The sequence below is a fragment of the Polypterus senegalus genome, chromosome 10, assembly GCF_016835505.1.
Source record: "Polypterus senegalus isolate Bchr_013 chromosome 10, ASM1683550v1, whole genome shotgun sequence".
Taxonomy (NCBI): domain Eukaryota; kingdom Metazoa; phylum Chordata; class Cladistia; order Polypteriformes; family Polypteridae; genus Polypterus; species Polypterus senegalus.
Window position 1 is genome coordinate 153,041,680 of NC_053163.1, and position 24,434 is coordinate 153,066,113.

General features: G+C 45.5%; 1 protein-coding gene across 1 annotated transcript in view; it reads left to right on the plus strand.

Moving 5' to 3' along the window:
* Window positions 1–22,148, plus strand: part of angptl4 (angiopoietin-like 4) — a 35,279-nt gene extending 13,131 nt beyond the window's left edge. The window contains exons 3-7 of the mRNA XM_039767092.1: window positions 481–577; window positions 15,989–16,102; window positions 18,444–18,539; window positions 21,350–21,628; window positions 21,781–22,148. Of these exons, the coding sequence (XP_039623026.1) occupies window positions 481–577; window positions 15,989–16,102; window positions 18,444–18,539; window positions 21,350–21,628; window positions 21,781–21,962 (768 nt within the window). The 3' untranslated portion in view covers window positions 21,963–22,148. The remainder of the gene's footprint in view (window positions 1–480; window positions 578–15,988; window positions 16,103–18,443; window positions 18,540–21,349; window positions 21,629–21,780) is intronic.
* The last annotated feature ends 2,286 nt before the right edge of the window (window positions 22,149–24,434 follow it).

Below are 24,434 nucleotides of genomic sequence, written 5' to 3' on the forward strand. Positions count from 1 at the left end.
AAAGTATCTATCTATCAATTATATAGTGCCTTTCATATCTATCTATCTATCTATCTATCTATTATATAGTGCCTTTCATATCTATCTATCTGTCTATTATATAGTGCCTTTTATCTATCTATCTATTATATAGTGCCTTTCATATCTATCTATCTATTATATAGTGCTTTTCATATCTATCTATCTATCTATCTATTATATAGTGCCTTTCATATCTATCTATCTTTTATATAGTTCCTTTCATCTATCTGTATATCTATCTATCTATCATATAGTGCCTTTCATCTATCTATATATCTATCTATTATATAGTGCCTTTCATATATATCTATCTATCTATCTATCTATCAGTGACAGATGTTTTATATAATGAATAGAAATCATTACATTGACCTCATATTTTATTTTTACTTTTAAAGACAACCCCATAGAAATTCTTGACGTTTGTTTCAAATTCTTTCCTTTTTACTTTCTTATCAGGTGGAACAAAGCCGAGTAAGCAGTCCACGATGGAAAACCGTTTTAAAGCGACGAGTTGACGCCAATGAAGCCGCAGAGCAACTTTCAAATTCCACCGGTATGTTAAAAATTAAATCTTTTTACAGTCCCATTAGAGGGGAGCTGCTTGGTGGTTTAGTGGGACGGCTTGCTGTTTCCCATTACTCAGATCCCAGTTTGAAAGTTCTCCTTGTGTTCACACTGTCATGGTGGTCTTATATTCTGAAGGTGTAAAAGGGCCCTCATTGTTGAACTGGTGCCCCCAATGAGTTTGTGAATCCCAAACAGGGTAAAGTGAGAGTCAAAAAACAGAAGGATGGAACCTGCCAGCCTTTATAACCAGGTGGGCACACTCAGCCGGCGTGGAGCAGATTTTGTTACTTTTGATTGTTCTTTCGCAGACCTTTCACTCCGGTATTTGTGTTTTCATATTGAGCAGACATATTTATTTATGCACATCCTTTTTGTGCTTCTTTTACAATAATGAAATCACTCGTATAACATTACATTTGGGCTCAAATTTCCACTGCCATCCTAGAGTTCCACTTAACAAATGACAAACAGCTTTCAGGAACCTTTCCTGAAATAAAAATCCCAAAAGTTTCAGAGTCAGGCATTCACAACGGATAGCCTGCAGCTTTAGGCCTTGGTACACAAATTAAATGCCTCGTTACACTGGTGCCACAAAAGCCAGCATCGAGAGTGGCAAGCAGGGAATGGCATTTCTGCCCACTCAGAAGTGAAACAAGCCACAAAAGGCCGCCTTCTGCTTATTTGGCAGATACACCCGTGGAAAAGTGCCAAGTAAGGCAAAGTTGAACGCAGCAGGGAAGGTTCAGTCAGGGTTGAGAAAAGAAAAAAAAAAAAAAAAAAAACGGCTCTGCAACCAACAAGAAACATCTGAGGCGGGAAGGCTTGGGGAACAATGGCTGAGTCTGTCATGAAAAGCATAAAGGAGAAGAGAGGGGACGAAACAAAGGCAGACTGAGCGAAACGCTGGGGAGCAGAGTGATGGCAGCACAATGAAGCAAACAATCACAGCTAATTTAGTGATCAGCGCCAAATAAATAAATACAAACATACTTACAGAGTGGGCGGCACGGTGGCGCAGCGGGTAGCGCTGCTGCCTCGCAGTAAGGAGACCCGGGTTCGCTTCCCAGGTCCTCCCTGCGTGGAGTTTGCATGTTCTCCCCGTGTCTGCGTGGGTTTCCTCCCACAGTCCAAAGACATGCAGGTTAGGTGCACTGGTGATCCTAAATTGTCCCTAGTGTGTGCTTAGTGTGTGGGTGCTCTGCGGTGGGCTGGCGCCCTGCCCGGGATTTGTTCACTATGGAAAAGGCACTATATAAAATGACAAGGAACAAATGACCATCATTGAGTCTTGTATTAGGGCAGCACGGTGGCGCAGTGGGTAGCGCTGCTGCCTGGCAGTAAGGAGACCTGAGTTCGCTTCCCGGGTCCTACCTGCGTGGAGTTTGCATGTTCTCCCCGTGTCTGCGTAGGTTTCCTCCCACAGTCCAAAGACATGCAGGTTAGGTGGATTGGCGATCCTAAATTGGCCCTGGTGTGTGCTTGGTGTGTGTGCCCTGTGGTGGGCGGGCACCACTCCCGGGGTTTGTTTCCTGCCTTGCGCATTGTGTTGGCTCCAGCAGACCCCAGTGACCCTGTAGTTAGGATACAGCGGGTTAGATAATGGATAGATGGATACTTACAAAGTAATTGATCGATTGAAATCTGTTATGCAAAAAAGCGAGGCAGAACACAAAAATGAATGTGAGAAAAAAGTGAAGAGCTGCAAGGAAAGAAAAAGCAGAAATACAACATATTGTGCTTTTCAGTTTTTAAGATATACAAATGTAAAAACCAGGGCTGTGGAGTCGGAGACAATTTTGGGTACCTGGAGTCGGAGTCGGCAAAAAATGTGCCTAATAAATTTAAATTGTAACGAGAAAAAAAAAAAAAAATACAGGAAGTTCAAATGTCCCATTTCACAAACAGCAGCCCTAATGAAGCACTTCTCTGATGTAAGAATAAAGCCGAGTGCACCGTCGTGTTACTGCTAATGTGACGTTCAGCTGAGCGATTATACCACCTGACATTCACGTGTTGTAATCTGGATTACGGTACGTTACAAATCAATTTCATTTCAGATATAATGTGTTTAGCAAGTTCATTTGAGTGTAAGCAAGTGTAATATAAATAAATAAATGATTTAGATAGGCATATAAGTAACAAGCTGGTTACGTTTGCAGATGATACCAAGATAGGTGGATTAGCAGATAATTTGGAATCCGTTATCTCATCACAGAAGGACGTGGATAGCAGACAGGCTTGAGCAGATGAGATTTAATGTCAGTAAATGTAAAGAATTACACATAAGAAGTAAAAATGTGAGGTCTGAATACACAAATCGAGAGGACACCTTATGAGAAGGACTTAGGAGTCACAGTGGACTCTAAGCTATCGACTTCCCGACAGTGTTCAGAAGCCATTAAGAAGGCTAACCGAATGTCAGGTTATATAGCGCCTTGATGTGTGGAGTACAAGTCACAGGAGGTTCTGCTCCACCTTTATAACCCACTGGTGAGGCCTGATCTGGAGTCCTGGGTGCAGTTTGGGTCTCCAGTCTAGAAAAAGGACATAACAGCACAAGAGAAGGTCCAGAGAAGAGCGACCAGGCTGACTCAGGGCTACAGGGGATGAGTTATGAAGAAAAACTAAAGGGGTTAAGACTTTTAACCATTTAATGTCAGTAAATGTAAAGAATTACACGTAGGAAGTAAAAATGTGAGGGCTGAATACACAATGGGAGGTCTGAAAATTGAGAGACCATCTCATGAGAAGGACTTAGGAGTCACAGTGGACTCTAAGCTATCGACTTCCTGACAGTGTTCAGAAGCCAATAAGAAGGCTAACAGACTGTCAGGCTATATAGCGCCTTGACGTGTGGAGTACAAGTCACAGGAGGTTCTGCTCAGGCTTTATAACACACTGGTGAGGCCTCATCTGGAGTCCTGTGTGCAGTTTGGGTCTCCAGGATACAAAACGTTCATAACAGCACAAGAGAAGGTCCAGAGAAGAGCGACTAGGCTGATTCAGGACTACAGGGGTTGAGTTAGGAGGAAAGATTAAAAGAGCTGAGACTTTACAGTTTAAGGAAAAGAAGATTAATAGGAGACCTGAGTGAAATGTTTAACATTATGAAGTGAATCAGTCCAGTGGATCGAGACGGAGACTTTAAAATGAGTTCATCAAGAACACGGGGACACAGTTGGAAACTCGTGAAGGGGAAATGTCACACAAACATTAGGAAGTTTATCTTTACTCAAAGAACAATAGACACTTGGAATAAGCGACCAAGTAGTGTGGTAGACAGTAAGATGTTAGGGACTTTCAAAACTCGACTTGATGTTTTCTTGGCAGAAATAAGTGGATAGGACTGGCGAGCTTTGTTGGACTGAATGGCCTGTTCTTGTCTAAAGTGCTCTAAGGTGGAGGTGTGTGCTACGGCCTGATGTGTGTTCAGGGGTTCTTGTCAGTTAGTCAGTCATTATCCAACCCGCTATATCCTAACTACAGGGTCACGGGGGTCTGCTGGAGCCAATCCCAGCCAGGCAGGAAACAAACCCCGGGCAGGGTGCCAGCCCATCACAGGGCACACACACACACACACCAAGGGCAATTTAGGATCGCCAATGCACCTAACCTGCATGTCTTTGGATTGTGGGAAGAAACCCACGCAGGCACGAGGAGAACATGCAAACTCCACGCAGGGAGGACCTGAGAAGCAAACACCAGGTCTCCTTACTGTGAGGCAGCAGCTCTACCCACTGCGCCACCGTGTCGCCCATGCCTAATTCATCCATCCATCCATTATCCAACATGCTATATTCTGACTACAGGGTCATGGGGGTTTGCTGGAGCCAACACAGGGCGCAAGGCAGGAAACAAACCCTGGGCAGGGCGCCAGCCCACCGCAGGGCGCACACACACACCCACTAGGGCCAATTTAGGATCGCCAATGTACCTAACCTGCATGTCTTTGGACTGTGGGAAGAAACCACACAATTTCCCCTTGGGATTAATAAAGTATCTATCTACCTACCTATCTATCTATCTATTATATAGTGCCTTTCATATCTATCTATCTATCAATCTATCTATCATATAGTGCCTTTCATATCTATCTATCTATTATATAGTGCCTTTCATATCTATCTATCTATCTAAACCCACGCAGGCACGAGGAGAACATGCAAACTCCACGCAGGGAGGACCCGGGAAGCAAACCCCAGGGTCTCCTAACTGCAAGGCAGCAGCGCTACCCACTGTGCCACCGTGCCACCCGCTTACTCAGTATGTTTGGGTTGAAATAAGCTATGAGAATAAACGTTAGAAAACATGAGGAGCTCTCGGCCATTTTCATTTTGTAAAAGTAGCTCTCAGGGGGGAAGAAAAAAAGTTGGAGACCCCTGAGGCAGACAGTATAAATTAGTAACGTAGATAGAGGGCTAAAAACAGACAGATGCATAGTTAGATATGAAAGGCATTGTAATAAAAGGAAGTTGGGTAGATAAAGATTAACAAGACATGAAAACACTATATAATAGATTAAAGATAGGAACTGTATAAAATTAAATGTATAAGGCAGGAAATAAATCACATATATCATAGCTGTGAGGCATTAAATAAAACACATAACAGGTGTTATAAAAACAAATATTGAAAACTTAAGAAAAACAAACACGGTGTAAAATAGTTGGAAACATAATAACAAGGTAGATAGGAGTATAAATTAGACATTCATTCAGAATTTAGACGGATGGATCAGAAAGACAGAAGCACAGATCCATAGGTACGAAAGACGCTGTACATGTGGGAGATATGAAGGGCACTATAGAGGATACACTGTGGTGGGCTGGCGCCCTGCCCGGGGTTTGTTTCCTGCCTTGCGCCCTGTGTTGGCTCCAGCAGACCCCCGTGACCCTGTTGTTAGGATGTAGCAGGATAGATAATGGATGGATGGATGGCTTTAGGGTACATAGACCCAAATGGAATGTCTAATGCAGACAGACAGGTAGCAACAACAACACTTCTTTCGATCGCACGTTTTCGTACAAATGGCGGAGTTCAAAGTGCTTTACAAGATGAAGAAAAAGAAAAAGGAAAAATCCAAAAATACGCCTAGACAATGCTAAGTAACAAACAGTAAAGTAAGGTCCGGTGGCTGGGAGGACAGAAAAAAACAAACAAGAAATAAAAAAAACTCCAAAAGGCTGGAGGAAAAAAAAAAAAACAAGACCTGCAGGGGTGTGAGACCACCCAGCCCCACCGGGTAAGGCGCTATATGGTAGCCATTACATGTCACAGACCACTAGACAGATGTCAAGTTATACTATAAAGTCTGAGACACACAGACAGGGGGAGGACACAATGACATTTATATTTCTCCTTCCATGTCACAGTGTCATTTCATTCCAGTGATTAGTTTTGAGTTAAAATGAACCAAATGGTCCTAGAGTTGTGCCATCAGGATACTTGTTAAATCTGCCTCCTTGTTTGCCAAGCTGTTAGGGCCAGCTGAGAGGTGGGCTCTGAGTGGTGCCAGGCTCAGGCTGGTTTATTTGCAGGGGTTCCGGTTCAGTGCCGATCCAAACCCATTGCTGTACCAACCGTGTTATTTTAAGCGAGATCTAGAGAGCGGCTAATATGCCGCCTCATTTACACCCAGCGGGTGCTGGAAGGCTGCCAACTAGAGGAAAGTTCAAACCCCAGTGCAATTGGCAGAGCAACAGCAGACATCCTAATCACGGCAAGGGGAGAGAACAAGATCAGCATTCTTTTTGTACCATTTGTAATTGAGTTTTTGTGCCATCTGGGTGAAAGGGAAAGCATGAAAATAATCCTCTATCAATATGAGACTTCCTGCCAGCAATTTAAACAATTACTGTATTTACAGTAAATAGAAAGTCAAAGAAAAAAAAGGCATTCCGTTACAGTACTGCCAGAGCAGGTGACAGAAAAGTCCAAATGGTAACTGAAGTAGTTGGCAGGACTGCCACTAAAGTTGATAGATGCCTGCCAAGAATTTTACAGAATGTGCCAACTGTACTTCAGTTTAAGCTGAGCTTAACTTGGAGGGTTTCATGCAGGCGTGCACGTGTAAGTTGTCACGCAGTCCTGCCTGTAAAAGACCGAATCCCACGGTCGGATGGAAAGTGCTGATGTGACCTGCTGCTTGCCATGTCTGAACACTTGGAGTCAAACGAAAATGAAATCGCAGCAGCAGCATAAGCAGAACACTGAGGCAAATGGGAAATTCTGGGTGCTACACTGTATGTCTGTGTGCCGTTTATCAATCTCGTTTGATTTGTTTGGGAATGTAACATTATAACAGAACAGACTTCACAGACAAACGACATTAACATAGGCTGCTTCGAAAACAGTAAAAAACTAAAATAAAATGCATTAACTCAGCATTCAAACCCCATCCCAGTTTGGCCCAACTGCAAATATTCTGTCATCTTCAAACTCGCTTAGTCCAGCCCAGGGTGACATGAGGGCTGAAGCCGATCCCAGCGAGCATAGGGTGCAGGGCAGGAAGAAACCCTAGACGGGGCGCCAGTCCATCGCAGGGGAAACACAAACACACTGAACACACACACACACTAGGGCCAATTTAACGTCACCAACCCGGAGGAAACCCACGCTGACCTGGGGAGAACATACAAACCCTGGGCACGAACCTTGGTCTCCTTACCGTGAGGAATTGGCACTACCTTGTGCCACCATGCCAGTACAGCGTAAAGCTTTTAATTTAAAATAAGAGGAATAATTCAGACAAATTGCACAAAACAGAAATAGACCAATGGCGACTACAATACTCTGTTATACTATACTGCTGCGCACTGTACTATTGAATACTACACTACACTCTTTAATGTGTACTATACGATACAGCACTATTCTATATTCTATATTCTATACTATAATATTCTAGGCCACACTACTCTGCGCTATTCTAGACCACTACTCTATATTATAGTGTACTAGACTACACTACTCTGTGCTACTATAGACCACTACTCCATACTATAGTATACTAGGCTACACTACTCTGTGCTACTCTAGACCACTACTCTATATTATAATATTCTAGGCCACACTACTCTGTGCTACTCTAGACCACAACTCCATACTATAGTATATTAGACTACACTACTCTGTGCTACTCTAGACCAGGACTCTATGCTATAGTATACTAGACTACACTACTCTGTGCTACACTAGACCACTACTCCATACTATAGTATACTAGACTACACTACTCTGTGCTACTCTAGACCACTACTCCATACTATAACATTCTAGACTACACTACTCTGTGCTACTTGACCACTGTGGGTGTGCATTCTTTATTCAATTTAATGTCAGTCTCGTAAGATTAGTCCCTTGTGTTTAATTTCATATCCAGTTCTTCTTTATTCTATTTTGTTGTATATTTTGTCACTTTTAGGCCTGGCTCTTGTGCCCCTCAGCTTGCCAAAGCTGACACGGCCTCTCCTCTCACACATTTGTGACAAAGACAGACACAGAGACACTCTTGTCTCCATTTTTACGATCTCCCTAACTTTGAGCCTGGGATCTGGGTGAAAGGTAAATCCATGGCCGGAAAGAACAATGCGGCCAAGTGCTGCAGCGCAGATGTCAAGCCCAACCGTTACGGCGTCCCGAGTGACGTCATGCTGAATCACGCCGTCGGCTCGTCTGGCATCTTGCCAACTAGGGAAAAGGTCAGCAGCCATTTCCCGCCACCCGTCACAGAATTCTCTCACAGACAGACGTCAAAAATCGGATTAAAGATAAAAAAGGACACAAATAAGAAAACAGCGGGGCTTTGTAGTCACAGGGAGTGCCGAATCAGTAAAGCTGGAGTCGAAAAGCCAAGTAAGGAAGAGTTCAAGTGCTTGGAGGCTGGGAAGAGTGCCTTCTAATTTAAGGATTTGAACTTTGTACAGACTTTCTGTGTGGTGAATAGAAACCCCCCAGAAATCCCCAAGAATGTATAACCTTTGCTCCAGTTACATTATTTACAACTTCCCTCCCTCCACACTCATTCAACCCATTGTAGCTGCTTAAGGCAATCCATCTCTAAATCCCCTAAAAAAAAAAATGTGTCTCCACCAAGCCACATACCGGCGCAGTCCTTCAAATGGAACAAGTGGGACTGTCGGCCGTGAAGAGCACCACATGGCCAGAGGCTCTTTAGGTAAGAGTCTGTCTTCAGTGACCTCCATGCATACACAGGCAGGTGACCGAGTACGTCTTGTAGGCGCCCGTCACGTGCGAGTAGCTCAGTAGGCTCAGTGGTAACCAACTCAGGGAGGAGTCCACGTGCTGTTTGCCTTGTCTAAGACATCGAGCTGTAAGCCGTCAGGCTGTTGGTGTAACTGATTTAATGGCAAGAAATGCAAAAAATATGAGTATGGTACAAGAAAACAAGTTGTGAGTGGGTGATCTATGGAAGGTGCTACGTATATAAGATCACCAAAGCACAGGTTCAAACCCTCAGGTCGGTAGGACCTCAAGTGAGTCACTTCACTGGTGATACTCTGCATTGTGCAGATACACAAACAAATGTTACATGCCAAATCTGTAATCAGGATAGTGTTGACTTTGAAAGGCGCTATATAAAACTAATTAGATGACATATTCAAGGTGAAAGTCTACATCTATCTATCTATCATAAAATAGGCGCCTTATTGCACCCGACCCGGCACAGACTCACACGTAGGCACATGTAAAGCAGTAAGAAAACCTTTATTTTCTTCACCTGTGGGGCATGTCTTCCCCGTGAACCCCACGGGCACAACTCAGTCCAAATGTCACAAGCACAAAACACACTCCCTTCTGGCACCACCACTCCTCTTGTCTAGCTTCGTCCTCCTCCTCCCAACTCTGGCCACTGAGTGGTGGTTGCTGGCCCCTTTTATAGCCCACCCGGAAGTATTCCAGGTATTTGATCACCTGTGGGTGGGGCTGAAGGCTTGTTCAGCCAGGCTCAGGGACCCATGCAGCACCCTCTGTCAGCCACCCTAGATCCCAACAGGGCTGTGGAGAACTCCATCTCCCATGGATCCCTGCGGGGAGCAGAGGCACCACCATCAGTCAGGGAGGCTGCCACTAAGCATCCTGGGGGAAGTATTGAGCAGCCCATGGTTCCTGCCCCAGAACAGAAGTCTAAGGGGCCTGGCCATCTGCCACACAATCTAATCCTGCCAGCTACGCTATCTATCTATCTATCTAATCCTGACAACTATGCTATCTATCTGTCTATCTATCTATCTATATATCTAATCCTGCTATCTATCTATCTAATCCTGCCAACTATGCTATCTATCTATCTATCTAATCCTGCCAACTATGCTATCTATCTATCTAATCCTGCCAACTATGCTATCTATCTATCTAATCCTGACAACTATGCTATCTGTCTAGTTATCTATCTAATCCTGCCAACTATGCTATCTATCTGTCTATCTATCTATCTAATCCTGCTATCTATCAATCTAGTCCTGACAACTATGCTATCTATCTATCTATCTAATCCTGCCAACTACACTATCTATCTATGTATCTAATCTTGCCAACTATGCTATCTATCTGTCTATCTATCTATCTATCTAATCCTGCCAACTATGCTATCTATCTAATCCTGCCAACTATGCTATCTGTCTATCTATCTATCTAATCCTGCTATCTATCTATGTATCTAACCCTGCCAACTATCTGTCTATCTATCTAATCCTGCCAACTATGCTATCTATCTAGTTATCTATCTATCTATCTATCTATCTATCTTAATGCATATGTTCATAATTCTATTTCTTTTTTAGCAGTAGTATATAATACAGTATCCCATACATGTCTAAGCATATCATTTTTATTTTACTTACTTTTTATGTGTAAGTTATCATAAAGCCATACAATGTAACAAATAGTTTATACTGTAAAATCTGCACATAGATAGATATATGTACCCCGAAACACAAACAGTACAAATATATTTTTTTTTAATAAACAGCATATCATTACCAGACATAGATTTCTATACGCCACTGTCAGCACTGCAGGAGTACACCTTAGGGGGGTCCGTGAGTGGCACCCTTAATGATAGCAACCCCCTCCAGACGTGACTCATATTAACACACACATTCTTGACAAGGCCAGCCTGAGCAGATGTGGTATGTGGGTGAAAGTTCGTGTTTACTACAAGGAGCCGCCTCGCTCAGGCTGTTTTTGAAAGGCCTGTGTTGGTCTTTTGTCTAGCAGGGTCGCTGGTGTACAACATTCAAAGATAAGGCTCAAAATAAACACTTCTAGTGCTTGGCGGATTATGGGACACTCTGCATAACAAAAAGTCACTGCACGTGGGAACGGCCTCAGTGTGAGGGCAACAGAATAAAGAAACATGCAGCGCATGCTTAAACCTAATGATTATCAAGCTCATTCATTTGTGAAAACCAAAAAAGCAGGAGTAAGCGGCAGTGCTTGTTAATAAGTGACCTACAATGGAGTGGTGCCCACTTCTCTCTGTCTTGTGCCAAGTGTATTGTTAACAGCTGCCTTGCTTCGGCACATTACTTTCTGTCACATTTACACACACACACATCGGTGTTAAGATGACGTTTACGACGGTCTGCTTTAATGATAAAATAAATTATGAGATTAAAGCGGACATTTCGAGATTTAAGCCAAAATCTCCACTTTAATCCCATAATACACCTTTTTCACCGTGTCCTTCATATTTTTTTCTCTGTGGCTCAAATACGCCGGCGTACGTTCTGTTGCTATTGTGAAGGTGCAGATGGCACAGCAGATGGTATGTGAGACTTTTAAAATGTATCGTAAAATGCATTTGTATGTCGGCCTTTTGCTTCATCAAACTTCAAAGTGCACACCTCAGTCCTCAGAGTGGCTTTCTGTCACATGTTGATGGTAAGCAGAGACCCTGACGTCACGTTCTGACTTGATCACACTGCGGCCCCTTACTTTTTGCTGGTACTGCACCTTGTGCACACGTTGTGTTAATTTCTAAGGACCTGCTCAGAGGACGCGTCAAGTGAACACTGGCAGCCATGATGTGTGTGTGTGTACGTGTTCTGAGCGTGAAGTATAAACCGACCCTCAGAGGACAGATATCAGGTGATATACAGTATGGCTGTGAGACATGGACGCTATCCAGTGACCAGAGATGAAGACTGGACTCCTTCATGTGTCTCTTTCTTCAGAGAATCCTTGGGTACCACTGGTGTGACTTTGTGTTGCTCATGGAGTCCCAAATGAGGCACATCACCTGCATTGTGAGGACCCGTCAGTTACGGCACTACAGCCATGTAGCGTGTTTCCCCGAGGGTGATCCGGCTCGTAATTTCCTCATTATTTGGCTGGACCAGGCTAAGGGGTCACCTACGTAACACCTGGCTGCGGCAGATGGGGGGGTCATTACCGGAGGGTGGGACTGGACTGTGTGTCTGCCTAGGGGGTTGCCAGTCGGGATCCCAAGTTGTTTCTTCGTGTAGTGGGTGCGGCAACGTGCTGTGCCAGTGCAGGCTCCCCAACTTGACTTGATTTGACTTAAGAGGACACTCAAGTGGGTCACTTAAAAAAAAGGGCGCAGTCTCATTCCAGATGGCACACAGCCTGGTTCTACCATTAGAGGGCGCTCGAGTGAGTCACTAAAGAAGGGGTTGGTCTCAATCTGGATGCCACACCAGCTTCTTCAGCTTGATTGCTCTGTTAGCGGGTCACATTAATTGGGTGCCACCCGTTTCTCCAGCCTGGTTGTGCCATTAGAGGGCACTCGAGCGAGTCACTAAAGAAGGGGTTGGTCTCAATCTGGATGCCACACCAGCTTCTTCAGCTTGATTGCTCTGTTAGCGGGTCACTTTTAATGGGTGCCACCAGTTTCTCCAGCCTGGTTACATGCACCATTAGAGGGCGCTCTTTGGTCAAAATTGAACAATTGTGAATCTCTCCATTCTATTTTACGTATGGCTTAAATGTGTCAGCGAAGACGGAGGAAAAGGACATAACTAAGTCATTATTATGATTTAATTAGCTTTTCACATCTGGGACATTAAAAAATAAACCAAATAGGCAGCATGTTTTTATTCATAAAGCTTTACGTTTAATCTCCTCACTTATGATTTGGGGTGGCACAGGAAAAGCTGCCATTAAAGCAGATCATAACCGACTGTAAATCCGTATAGTCCCAGAAGGGGAAGAGTATGGCAAGACTGTTAACCAACATCGGCACAGCAAATATTCCAGACGCTCTGGCAGAAGGAGTTACGGAGACATTAGGTAAAAGTTGAGGAGCGGTTTACCAGCCCACCCTTGCAGGCCTCGTCTTTCTCTTTTTCTTTTTGCTTTTCATTTGAATCTTTCGGTTTGTTTCCACCACACTGAGGCAGCCCCAGAGTCTTCCAGGAAAGCCACCGAGTTTTGTCAACACCGTCCTTGCTTTTCCTTTGAGGCGAAGGTGGACTTTTGCTCCCTGCCACACAAACAAGCGCCCTGCTGGCATGTTTATCTACCAATACAAAGTTCAAGGTGATGGCAGTGACCACCATTTGTGAGGTGGGAGGGGGTATAGGTCATCTTACTTAAATGTTGACTTAAATGTTAAATGTTCTTGAAAAAAAAAAGTGCTAACTTTAAAAATGTATGTACAGTTGGCATGGTTGCCACATTAAGCTCCACATGAAGAAAGGCGGCCGACATTAAGGGCACAGTATAAAAAAAAAAGGCAGAGAGTGTGGAACGAAAGCTGCTGTGCAAGAGCTTCTTGAAAATAAATAAATGCAAAGGAAGTGGTCCCCTCCTCGCACCGCCACCTTATCGTGGTGGAGGGGTTTACGTGTCCCAAAGATCCTAGGAGCTCTGTTGTCTGGGGCGTTATGCCCCTGGTAGCGCCACCCAAGGCAAACTGGTCCTAGGTGAGGGATGAGACAAAGAGCAGTTCAGTAAACCTCCTATGAAGAATAAAAACTTTGGATGGCGTTTTCCCTCGCGTGGACGTGGGTCACCGAGGACGCCCTCTGGTGCCAGGACTGGGGGGTGGGGCTCGATGGCGAGCGCCTGGTGGCCGGGACTGGACCCATGGGGCTCGGCCGGGCACAGCCCGAAGAGGCAACGTGGGTCTCCCTTCCCATGGGCTCACCAACGGTAGGATGGGCCAAGGAGGTCGGGTGCAGTGTGAGTTGGGTGGTGGCAGAAGGCAGACTACGTCTCCAAGCTGGCCTGGGAACGCCTCGGGATTCCCCCGGAAGAGCTAGAAGAAGTGGGCAGGGAGAGGGAAGTCTGGGCATCTGTGCGCAAGATGCTGCCCCCGCGACCCGACCTCAGATAAGCGGAAGAGGATGGATGGATGGAATGAAGTGGTTATGAAAGCCGACCTGGAAGTCTCGGATTCTGATCCCACTGCTCCCACCCTGGAAAACTCACTTTCTCCAGCTAACGTATTTCTTTTGTAAATTAATATCGTGTGTTGAATCTCTAGGAGTATGTGTCATGATAAGGGGTTTGCGACCACCAGGGGGCACTGTAGCACCCCAAGCCCGAGTGCCCACACACACAAGTCCCAGGTTCCGATAATCGATTTACTATTGTGATGGGCGGCCACGGCCAATTGGAGGGAGCGCTAAGGGCATGATCTCTCCTGGGACGCTGGAGTGACTGTTTGATGCAGCCCTGTCGGTTTCTGTGGGGGCCTCCGGGGTGGAGCTGCAGAATCCGGCAGTGAACTTCCATCATACCTGGGAGTCACTCCACGTAACAGTGATGAAGCACCTGGAATGCTCCCAGGATCTCCTTTAAAGGAGCCAGCGAGAGTCGGGAGGAAGAGGACAGAGCTTGGCAGAGAGGGAGTGGAGGCGGAAAGCGGCAGAAGATGACCTGTTGTGTGTTGAACTGTAGTTTAGATCGGTGCTGTAAGGCTGGGAAGTGAGGCAGAGTTGGTTTCCACGAGGAAGAGTAATAAAACCGTGTGCTGTGTGGTAAAATCCTCCGTCTCTGCCTGTCTGTGTCGGGTTAGGTCGACTCTACGCGCCCTTGGCTTCCACACTATACAAATCACCTTTCCAGGTCATTCAAAGTTGCCCAGATGTGTGGCAGGGAATACTTTGGGTGTCATGAGACTGTCCTTCGGAAGCACTTCTGGCTCAGGTGGAAGTCCCAAAAAATTCCCTCAGGACTACAATTCCCAACATGCCCTGTAGGTACCTGTACTCTAACCCTAACCCTAACCCTGGGATGCAGCTACCTAAGATAAAACCCAAATTAATTGTATGCCCCTGTCCTTTGTAAAAGGCGCTATATAGCGCCCGACCCGGCACAGACCACGCAGAGGCACGTGCACAAAACATACAGGCTTTATTCTTTTTCTTTACCCATGGGCGCACTTCTTCCCCGTGACCCACAGGCAATACACAGTCCCAAAGCACAAAACACAAACTATAAACAAGCCTTTCTGGCACCACCACTCCTCCCAGGCAACCTCGTCCTCTACCTCCCGATTCTGGCCAAGAATGAAGGGAAATTGGCCCGCTTTATAGCCCACCCGGAAGTGCTCCAGGTGCCTGACCAGCTGGTCTTAATTGCACCTCCGGGTGGGGCTGGTAAGTCGTCCAATGTGGCAGCTGGCTCTCCGCAGCACCCCCTAGCGGCCACCCCATCCCCCAACCGGGCTGTAGTGGACTCCATGGAGCCACGGGGGAGACTGAGGAAGGACCCACAGACAGGGAGGCTGCCCCCAGGCGCCCGGGAGGCATTGCACTGTCCATGGTGGCTCCCCCGGGACGTATGTAGCAGAGGCATCCTGGCCGGGCATGGGACCCGGCTGTCCGTCACACCTTCCATTATACTTTATACCAGCCAGATTAAGGATCTTTGTAGAGCCCTGGCGGTGATGCCAGTCTCTGTATGGCATCTCCTGCAGGTTTTAAAGCCAGAACTGGGTTCACTTCCTGTGTCCTCCCTGCGTGGACTTTGTATGTTCTCCCCGTGTCTGCATGGGTTTCCTCCCACAGTCCAAAGACATGCAGGTTAGGGGCATTGGCGATCCTAAATTGTCCCTAGTGTGTGTGCCCTGTGGTGGCCTGGCTCCCCGGCCGGGATTTGTTCCTGCCTTGTGCCTCATGCTGGCTGGGATTGGCTCCAGCAGACCCCTGTGACCCTGTAGTTAGGATATAGTGGGTTGGATAATGGATGGATGGAAAAAGAGATGAGGCTGAGGGAGAAAAACCCAAGCAGATATCAGGAGAACTTGCAAACAACCCACAGAAAATGACTGGACTCAGGATCTCTGAGGCAGTAGTGCTAACCACTAAGCCACCATGCTGTCCCTGTTCTAGTTGAATTCAAAACCCTGAAAGTGTATCATTGTTTAATTCAAAACCTTTTTTTTCTCTTTCTTTCTTTGAACTAGGCCTTTCCGTAGACTGCCATGACCTTTTTCTAAAAGGGGAACGACAAAGCGGTTTATATGCCATTCAGCCTGTTAACTCCCAGCCATTTCAGGCCTACTGTGAGATGACTGATGGTAAGTCGCTCTTTTCTAGTAGACATCCCTTCATTTATGTTAATGGTCTATGAGGAAGCAACAAAAGGATCTGATCAAAGTGGAGCTGAGGATATTATTTACAGAAAGCATTTGATAAGGTGCCACACGACAGGGCGGGCATCAAAAGACTAAAGGAAGTGGGAGTTCAGGGTGTGGGGTGTAGGTGGGGTGCAGAACTGGCTCAGACACAGGAAGCAGAGGGTGATGGTGTGAGGAACCTCATCAGAGTTTAGGGCAGACTGGAGGCTCTGAGGCTAAGGATCTGTGCTGGTATCCCGAAGGTTGCCGGTTTGAATCCCCATCACTGCCAAAAAGAGATCCTACTCTGCTGGGCCCTTGAGCAAGGCCCTTAACCTTCAATTGCTCCAGGGGCGCTCGCTGTACAATGGCTGACCCCAAGGGGTATGTGAAAACTAACACATTCCTAATACAAGAAATTGTATAAGGCAAAAAAAAGAATTGGCCGATGTTAAGAGTGGTGACCAGCAGGGGGCAGTGCTGCTATTTTTAATATCATTAAATGATTTAGATAGGAATATAAAGAACAGGCGTAATTTGTGACAGACGGTTATCAGTAAGAGTGAAAGGGAAGGTCTACGGGATGGCAGTGAGACCAGCTATGTTATGTGGGCTGGAGACGGTGGCACAGGAGACAGAGCTGTGTGACGAGGATGGACAGGATTAGAAATGAGGACATTAGAGGGTCAGCTCAGGTTGGATGGTTGGGAGACAAAGTCAGAGAGGCGAGATCGTGTTGGTTTGGACATGTGCAGAGGAGAGATGATGAGTATAATGAGAGAAGGGTGCTAAGGATAGAGCTGTCAGGGAAGAGGAGAAGAGGAAGGCCTAAGAGGAGGTTTATGGACGTGGTGAGAGCAGGACATGCAGGTGATGGGTGTGACAGAGAAAAGATGATGAGGACAGGAAGATATGGAAGAAGATGATCTGCTGTGGCAACCGTTAATGGGAGCAGCTGAAAGAAGAAGAAGATAAAGGACATGCTGTTAAGTTTGCTGATCATGCCAAGATAGATGGATTAGTAGATAATTTGGAATCCGTTATATCATCACCGAAGGACTTGGATAGCAGACAGGCTTGAGCAGATGAAATTTAATGTCAGTAAATGTAAAGTATTACATGGAAAGAGTAAAAATGTGAGGTCTGAATACACAATAGGCAGTTCGAAAATTGAGAGTCCACTTTATGAGAAGGATTTAGGAGTTGTAGTGGACTCTGAGCTATCGACTTCCTGATAGTGTTCAGAAGCCATGAAGAAGGCTAACAGACTGTCAGGTTATATAGCGCCTTGAAGTGTGGAGTACAAGTCACAAGGAGGTTCTGCTCAAGCTTTATAACACACTGGTGAGGCCTCATCTGGAGTCCTGTGTGCAGTTTAGGTCTCCAGGCTACAAAAAGGACAAAGCAGCACAAGAGAAGGTCCAGAGAAGAGCGACCAGGCTGATTCAGGGCTACAGAGGATGAGTTATGAGGAAAAACTAAAGGGGTTATGACTTTTAACCATTTAATGTCAGTAAATGTAAAGAATTACACGTAGGAAGTAAAAATGTGAGGGTCGAATACAATATGGGAGATCTGAAAATTGAGAGACCATCTCATGAGAAGGACTTAGGAGATGTAGTGGACTCTGAGCTATCGACTGCCAGTCAGTGTTCAGAAGCCATTTAGAAGGCTAACAGAATGTCAGGTTATATAGCGCCTTGATCTGTGGAGTACAAGTCACAGGAGGTTCTGCTCAGCTTTATAACACACTGGTGAGGCCTCATCTGGAGTAATATGTGCAGTTCTGGTCTTCAGGCTACAAAAAGGACATAGACGCACTAGAGAAGGTCCAGAGAAGAGTAACCAGGCTGATTCAGGGCTACAGGGGATGAATTATGAGGAAAGATTAAAAGAGCTGAGCCTTTAAAGGAGATTAAGAGGAGACCTGACTGAAGTGTTTAAAATGATGAAGTGAATCAGTCCAGAGGATCGAGACGGTGACTTAAAAATGAGTTCATCAAGAACACGGGGACACAGTTGGAAACTCGTGAAGGGTAAATTTCGCACAAACATTAGGAGGTTTTTCTTTACACAAAGAACGGTAGACCAAGTAGTGCGGTTGACAGTAAGACTTCATGGACTTTCAGAGCTCAACCCGATGTTTTTTTTGGAAGACATAAACAGACAGGACGGGCGAGTTTTATTGGGCAGAATGGCCCGTTCTCGTCCAGAGTGTTCTAATGTGCTAATGTAAAACAGAAATTAAGAATTCAATTCCGACATGGCTGTTTCTAAAACTGATGAATCTTCTTGTCCACAGAAGGAGGTTGGACCGTAATTCAGAGAAGAACAGACGGTGCCGTGGATTTCGATCAGCTCTGGCAAGCCTACAAGAATGGCTTTGGGGATTTTAATGGTAAATTCATTTTCTGTTAATTTAATGCCCTTCATAGACAGAGAAGACCAAAACCCCTTTTTTTCCAGTGGTCGGTTACTTCAAAGTTTTAAATTATACTGAAAAGCCACATCGACTTTATGAAATTTCACTTTTAATTTTCCATTTCAATATAATGTGTAGTACCTAACACCACCGAGACATATTTTTGAATGCTTAACAGAAATACATTACACAGATTTATGTCCAAATATAAATGTAAGGAGAGAACAAATCAATAGGAAAATGGCGCCCACCTCTACCCTTTAATCCCTACGTGATAAACCCATCAATTCAATATCTGCCACTTACCCTGGCCCAGGTGGACTGTAGAACTGGTAGAAGTTTCTAGGTACGTCTCTGCAGGCCCATCGCTCAAACCAGATCTCAAGACAGGCGTTTCTTTGGACAGGCACTGGTCAATCCATTCATTTTTCTAGAGCTTATCCAGGTTTGACGAGGATGGACAGGATTAGAAATGAGGACATTAGAGGGTCAGTTCAAGTTGGATGGTGAGGAGACAAAGTCAGAGAGGTAAGATTGAGTTGGTTTGGACATGTGCAGAGGAGAGATGAGGGGTATATTGGTAGAACAATGGTAAGGATAGAGCTGCCAGGGAAGAGGAGAAGAGTCTCTTTTCCCCACAACCAGGAGAAAACCGAGGTGTTCCTAGGCCAGATGGCAGATATAACCTCTCCAGTGTTTCTGAGGTCTTGCCCAAGTTGGAAATCCCCAAAACAGCTCCCCAGGGAGGCCTCCACGTCTGATGCTTGAACCACAGCAACTGGTTCACTTGTCAACGTGGAGGAGAGCAGTAGGTCTTCTGTGAGCTCCTCCTGAATGTCTGCGCTCCTCAACTTACCTCTAAGGCTGAGCCGGAAACCCTGCGAAGGAAGCTCACTTCGGCCGCTCGTATTCCGTGATCTAATTCTTTTGCTCCCCACCCACAGTTTGTGACCAGAGGTGAGGGTAGGAACAGGGATCGTCCAGTAAATCGAGAGAGCGTCCTCCCCATAACTGCAGACGTTGGTCTGATCTGTCTGTCCGTCTCCTGCTCCTTTTGTCCCCTCCTTTGTGAAGAAGACCCCGAGATACTCAAAACTCCTCCACCCTTTTCCAGCTGAGAGGCATGACCTCTGACATGGAAGCGAGTGGTAAATGAAACGTCTAACTTCTAAATAAATCCTGACTTTACACACCGTTATTTGGTTAAAGGAGAAGAGGAAGGTCTAAGAGGAGGTTTATGGATGTAGTGAGAGAGGACATAACGGAGTGTGGGTGTGACAGAGCGAGATGACGAGTCAGAAAGATATGGAAGGAGATGATCCGCTGTGGCGACCCCCTAACGGGAGCAGCCGAAAGAAGAAGAAGATTTAAATAGGTTAATATACACTCACCTAAAGGATTATTAGGACCACCATACTAATACGGTGTTTGACCCCCTTTCGCCTTCAGAACTGCCTTAATTCTACATGGCGTTGATTCAACAAGGTGCTGAAAGCATTCTTTAGAAATGTTGGCCCGTATTGATAGGATAGCATCTTGCAGTTGATGGAGATTTGTGGGATGCACATCCAGGGCACGGCTCCGTTCCACCACATCCCAAAGATGCTCTATTGGGTTGAGATCTGGTGACTGTGGGGCCATTTTAGTACAGTGAACTCATTGTCATGTTCAAGAAACCAATTTGAAATGATTCGAGCTTTGTGACATGGTGCATTATCCTGCTGGAAGTAGCCATCAGAGGATGGGTACATGGTGGTCATGAAGGGATGGACATGGTCAGAAACAATGCTCAGGTAGCCCGTGGCATTTAAACGATGCCCAATTGGCACTAAGGGGCCTAAAGTGTGCCAAGAAAACATCCCCCACACCATTACACCACCACCACCAGCCTGCACAGTGGTAACAAGGCATGATGGATCCATGTTCTCATTCTGTTTACGCCACATTCTGACTCCACCATTTGAATATCTCAACAGAAATCGAGACTCATCAGACCAGGCAACATTTTTCCAGTCTTCAACTGTCCAATTTTGGTGAGCTCGTGCAAATTGTAGCCTCTTTTTCCTATTTGTAGTGGAGATGAGTGGTACCCGGTGGGGTCTTCTGCTGTTGTAGCCCATCCGCCTTAAGGTTGTGCGTGTTGTGGCTTCACAAATACTTTGCTGCATACCTCGGTTGTAACGAGTGGTTATTTCAGTCAAAGTTGCTCTTCTATCAGCTTGAATCAGTCGGCCCATTCATTCTCCTCTGACCTCTAGCATCAACAAGGCATTTTTAGCCACAGGACTGCCGCATACTGGATGTTTTTCCCTTTTCACACCATTCTTTGTAAACCCTAGAAATGGTTGTGCGTGAAAATCCCAGTAACTGAGCAGATTGTGAAATACTCAGACCGGCCCGTCTGGCACCAACAACCATGCCACGCTCAGAATTGCTTAAATCACCTTTCTTTCCCATTCTGACATTCAGTTTGGAGTTCAGGAGATTGTCTTGACCAGGACCACACCCCTAAATGCATTGAAGCAACTGCCATGTGATTGGTTGATTAGATAATTGCATTAATGAGAAACTGAACAGGTGTTCCTAATAATCCTTTAGGTGAGTGTATTCAGAAATTAGAAGACGACCTTCATAAAAATAGAGATGTTCAAAATCTTACTCTCGAGTTCCTTGGATTTAGCGGTTGCAATGGTGGAGGCAACTCATAAGAACTGTTTTCGTTTTGGAAGTTTTGACATGTTTTTTGATGTTATTAAAACTTCATTATTTTTTTTGCTTACCTCCAGGAGAGTTCTGGCTTGGTCTAGAAAGGATTCGCGCTTTGACACAGCAAGGTGGCTATGTTCTACACATTGAGCTGAAGGACTGGAGTGACCAGACCCAGTTCATCGAGTTTCCATTCAGCCTCGGAGGGGAGAACACCAGCTACAGTCTCTACGTCCAAGGAGTGGCGACAGGCAGTGTGGAGAACGCCCTCACCAATGACTTGACTGGCGTCCCCTTCTCCACCCGTGACAGGGACAACGACCTCAAGCAAGATATCAACTGTGCAAAACATCTTAGCGGTACGTCTCTTTGCATTACCAACCCCGTCCACCGTACAGACTTCACATTGCCTGCCTTTCCCATTAATTTAGCAATACACGAGAATAATAAGCCGTGTTAACTCCAAACGTTTTTTCGAGATTCCGTCTTACACTATTTTCTCTCGTTCCAGGTGGCTGGTGGTTTAGCAACTGTGGACGAGCAAACCTGAATGGAAAATATTTCAGTCGAATTCCCCGGCAGAGACACGAGAGGAAGCAAGGTGTCTTCTGGAAGACGTGGCGGGGCCGCTATTACCCACTCAAGAGCACCCTAATGAAGATCGCCCCTGCCGAGCTGGAGTACGAGTCGTAGAGGGACTGCGCCCGTTTCCTTACCACTCGTGTAACAAGACTGGAACCTCATCCTTCCTGCTGAGTCATCGACCCTGGTGCTAAAGACAATGTTTACAGACCTGGGCTGGCACGAAGCGGCTTGACGCACGCGGACCCCCTCCTGTGGACCCATGGCTGGCAAAAAAAGACAGAGAATAAAGGAAAAGGGGGGCGCTGCTGGCAACGCTCTCAGTGGTTTGAAACCATGGCTGCCATTTGGAAATTTGGCCTTTCAGAAGTGCTTAAGGTCTTATTTTATTTTTTCATTTTTTTTTCCACATTGCAACAGAGCAATGCAGTACATTATTGAATTGTTATTAAGTTTATATTTTCTTAACGTGTGACTGTCGAAACAATGCATTCCTCAACCCTTTCATTTATTTCATGAATGCAGGACCTCTCTTCCGACGCCAAAGTTGATTTCCTGTTACATACAATTTGTTCTACTTGCTTTTTTTGCTAGCGGAAGCCGATTTGACAGCCGTGATTACACCCGAGTGGGATCAAAAGACGAAGCACGCACAATTGTTTGCAGCGTACGGCAACTTTCTGTACTTACTGTATATAAACCACTGCATGAGAAAAGAGAACGGAAAGGTCGATAGAGTAGCATTTCTCGACTTTCTGTTAGGAGTTTTCTCCAAACTTTCGCGGAGTGGTGGCTCTGAGGCGAGGGATCTGCACTGGCAATCGGACGGTTGCCGGTTCGAATCCCGTAAATGCCAATAGGGACTCTGCTCTGTTGGGCCCCTTGAGCGAGGCCTTTAACCTGGAATTGCTGAGCGCTTTGAGTAGTGAGAAAGGTGCTATATAAATGCAAAGAATTATTATTATTCTTCTTTTGCACGCAAGCTGGGAATGACAATTATTATCGCTTGTTAATTCAATCATTACCACAGTGTGAAGTGTTTGAGCATAAGCCCCCCATCCCGATGTTTACACTGGTGACCCTGTCAGGTCCATCACTGCAGCTAAATATCCCGTCTAGAGCACGATTTACACAAATCCCACTTGTGACCCGACATTTACGCGATAGACATATGTGTGCCGACAAAATAGCGCCGATTAAAACGCGCCGACAAAATCGTGACAGTTTCATTAAATATGAATTACTAGTTTAAAGCATACATAATAATGTTTATTTCAGATTGTAGGATCATTGTAGGATTAAAGCTGGACAGTTTAACATCTGTGGCAGAGCGACGGGCACTAAGCAAACTCCTGTCAATCATGAAGAGTCCACTGAACAGTGTCATCTCCAGGCAGAGGAGTAGCTTTAGTGACAGACTTTTGTCACCGTCCTGCTCCACTGACAGACTGAGGAGATCGTTCCTCCCCCACACTATGCGACTCTTCAATTCCACCCGGGGGAGTAAATGCGAACATTAATTTTATTTTAATTCTTTTCATTTTTATTACTATTTAATTTAATATCGTTTCTTTGTATCAGTATACTGCTGCTGGGTTATGTGAATTTCCCCTTGGGATTAATAAAGTATCTATCTATCTATCAATCTAGAAGTCAATATTATGAGACGCGGTATGCCATCAGCACGGCACGCAGATAGTCCTTAAGATCACGCCCTGCATATGCAGGAAGAATGGCAGCAAGGGTGTCCCACTCTCTTGGCCTCGCTCGCGATTTTGTCGGCGCGCATTTGTCGAAAACCAGTCAGCGGGTTTGTCGGTCGCATATGTCTATCGCGCTTTTGTCGGTGAACCATCCCACTTCTGCCACCAGTAAACTTCAAATAGAGCAAACCAGGAGAAGAAAAGGAAAGCGTCTTGCTTGGGGGCATTCAATCTCAGAGCGAAAGGTTTCTCCCCTTCATGTGCATCGATCCTTTAATTCAGAATTGGGGGGGGGGTCATCCATCATGTAGCATTTCTTCCAGACGAGTGTTAACTCTTTCATTCTGTTCATCAGGAGCAAGTCCCTCGTCATACAGTATTAATTCCTTCTCTTCTCCATGAGCTACTTGCATTTCAGAGGAGGCGATGGGTGTGGAATTCGTTTAGGGGGCATTATTATCGTTTCATTTCCACACCAGTCCCTTTGACTTTTTTTCTTTTTCATTGTTTTTTTTTGGGGGGGGGCATAGACTTTATTCCATGTTTATTTTTCAGCGAGAGGACCAGACACTCGCAGTTAAGAAGCAATGATCCACTCTGCGTTTACAAACCTGCAATGGCGGATGCTCAAGTCCCTGAAGGGGCTGCAGTTGCTGTCTTTTGAGGACAGGTGTTATGGTGTCACAGCCCTCGGCTAGGGGACGATTCCAGTCGCTAATGGAACTTCTCATTTAACAGAATCGATCCGCTGACCATGTTGGGGGTTGGAATCATCATTTACAACCGTGTTCATGCACTGATTACTCAATAACGGGGGTCTGCAAGCAGAGTCAGTCCTGGAGGCCCATAGTTGCTTTTTGCTCCAACCTGATTGCTTTAA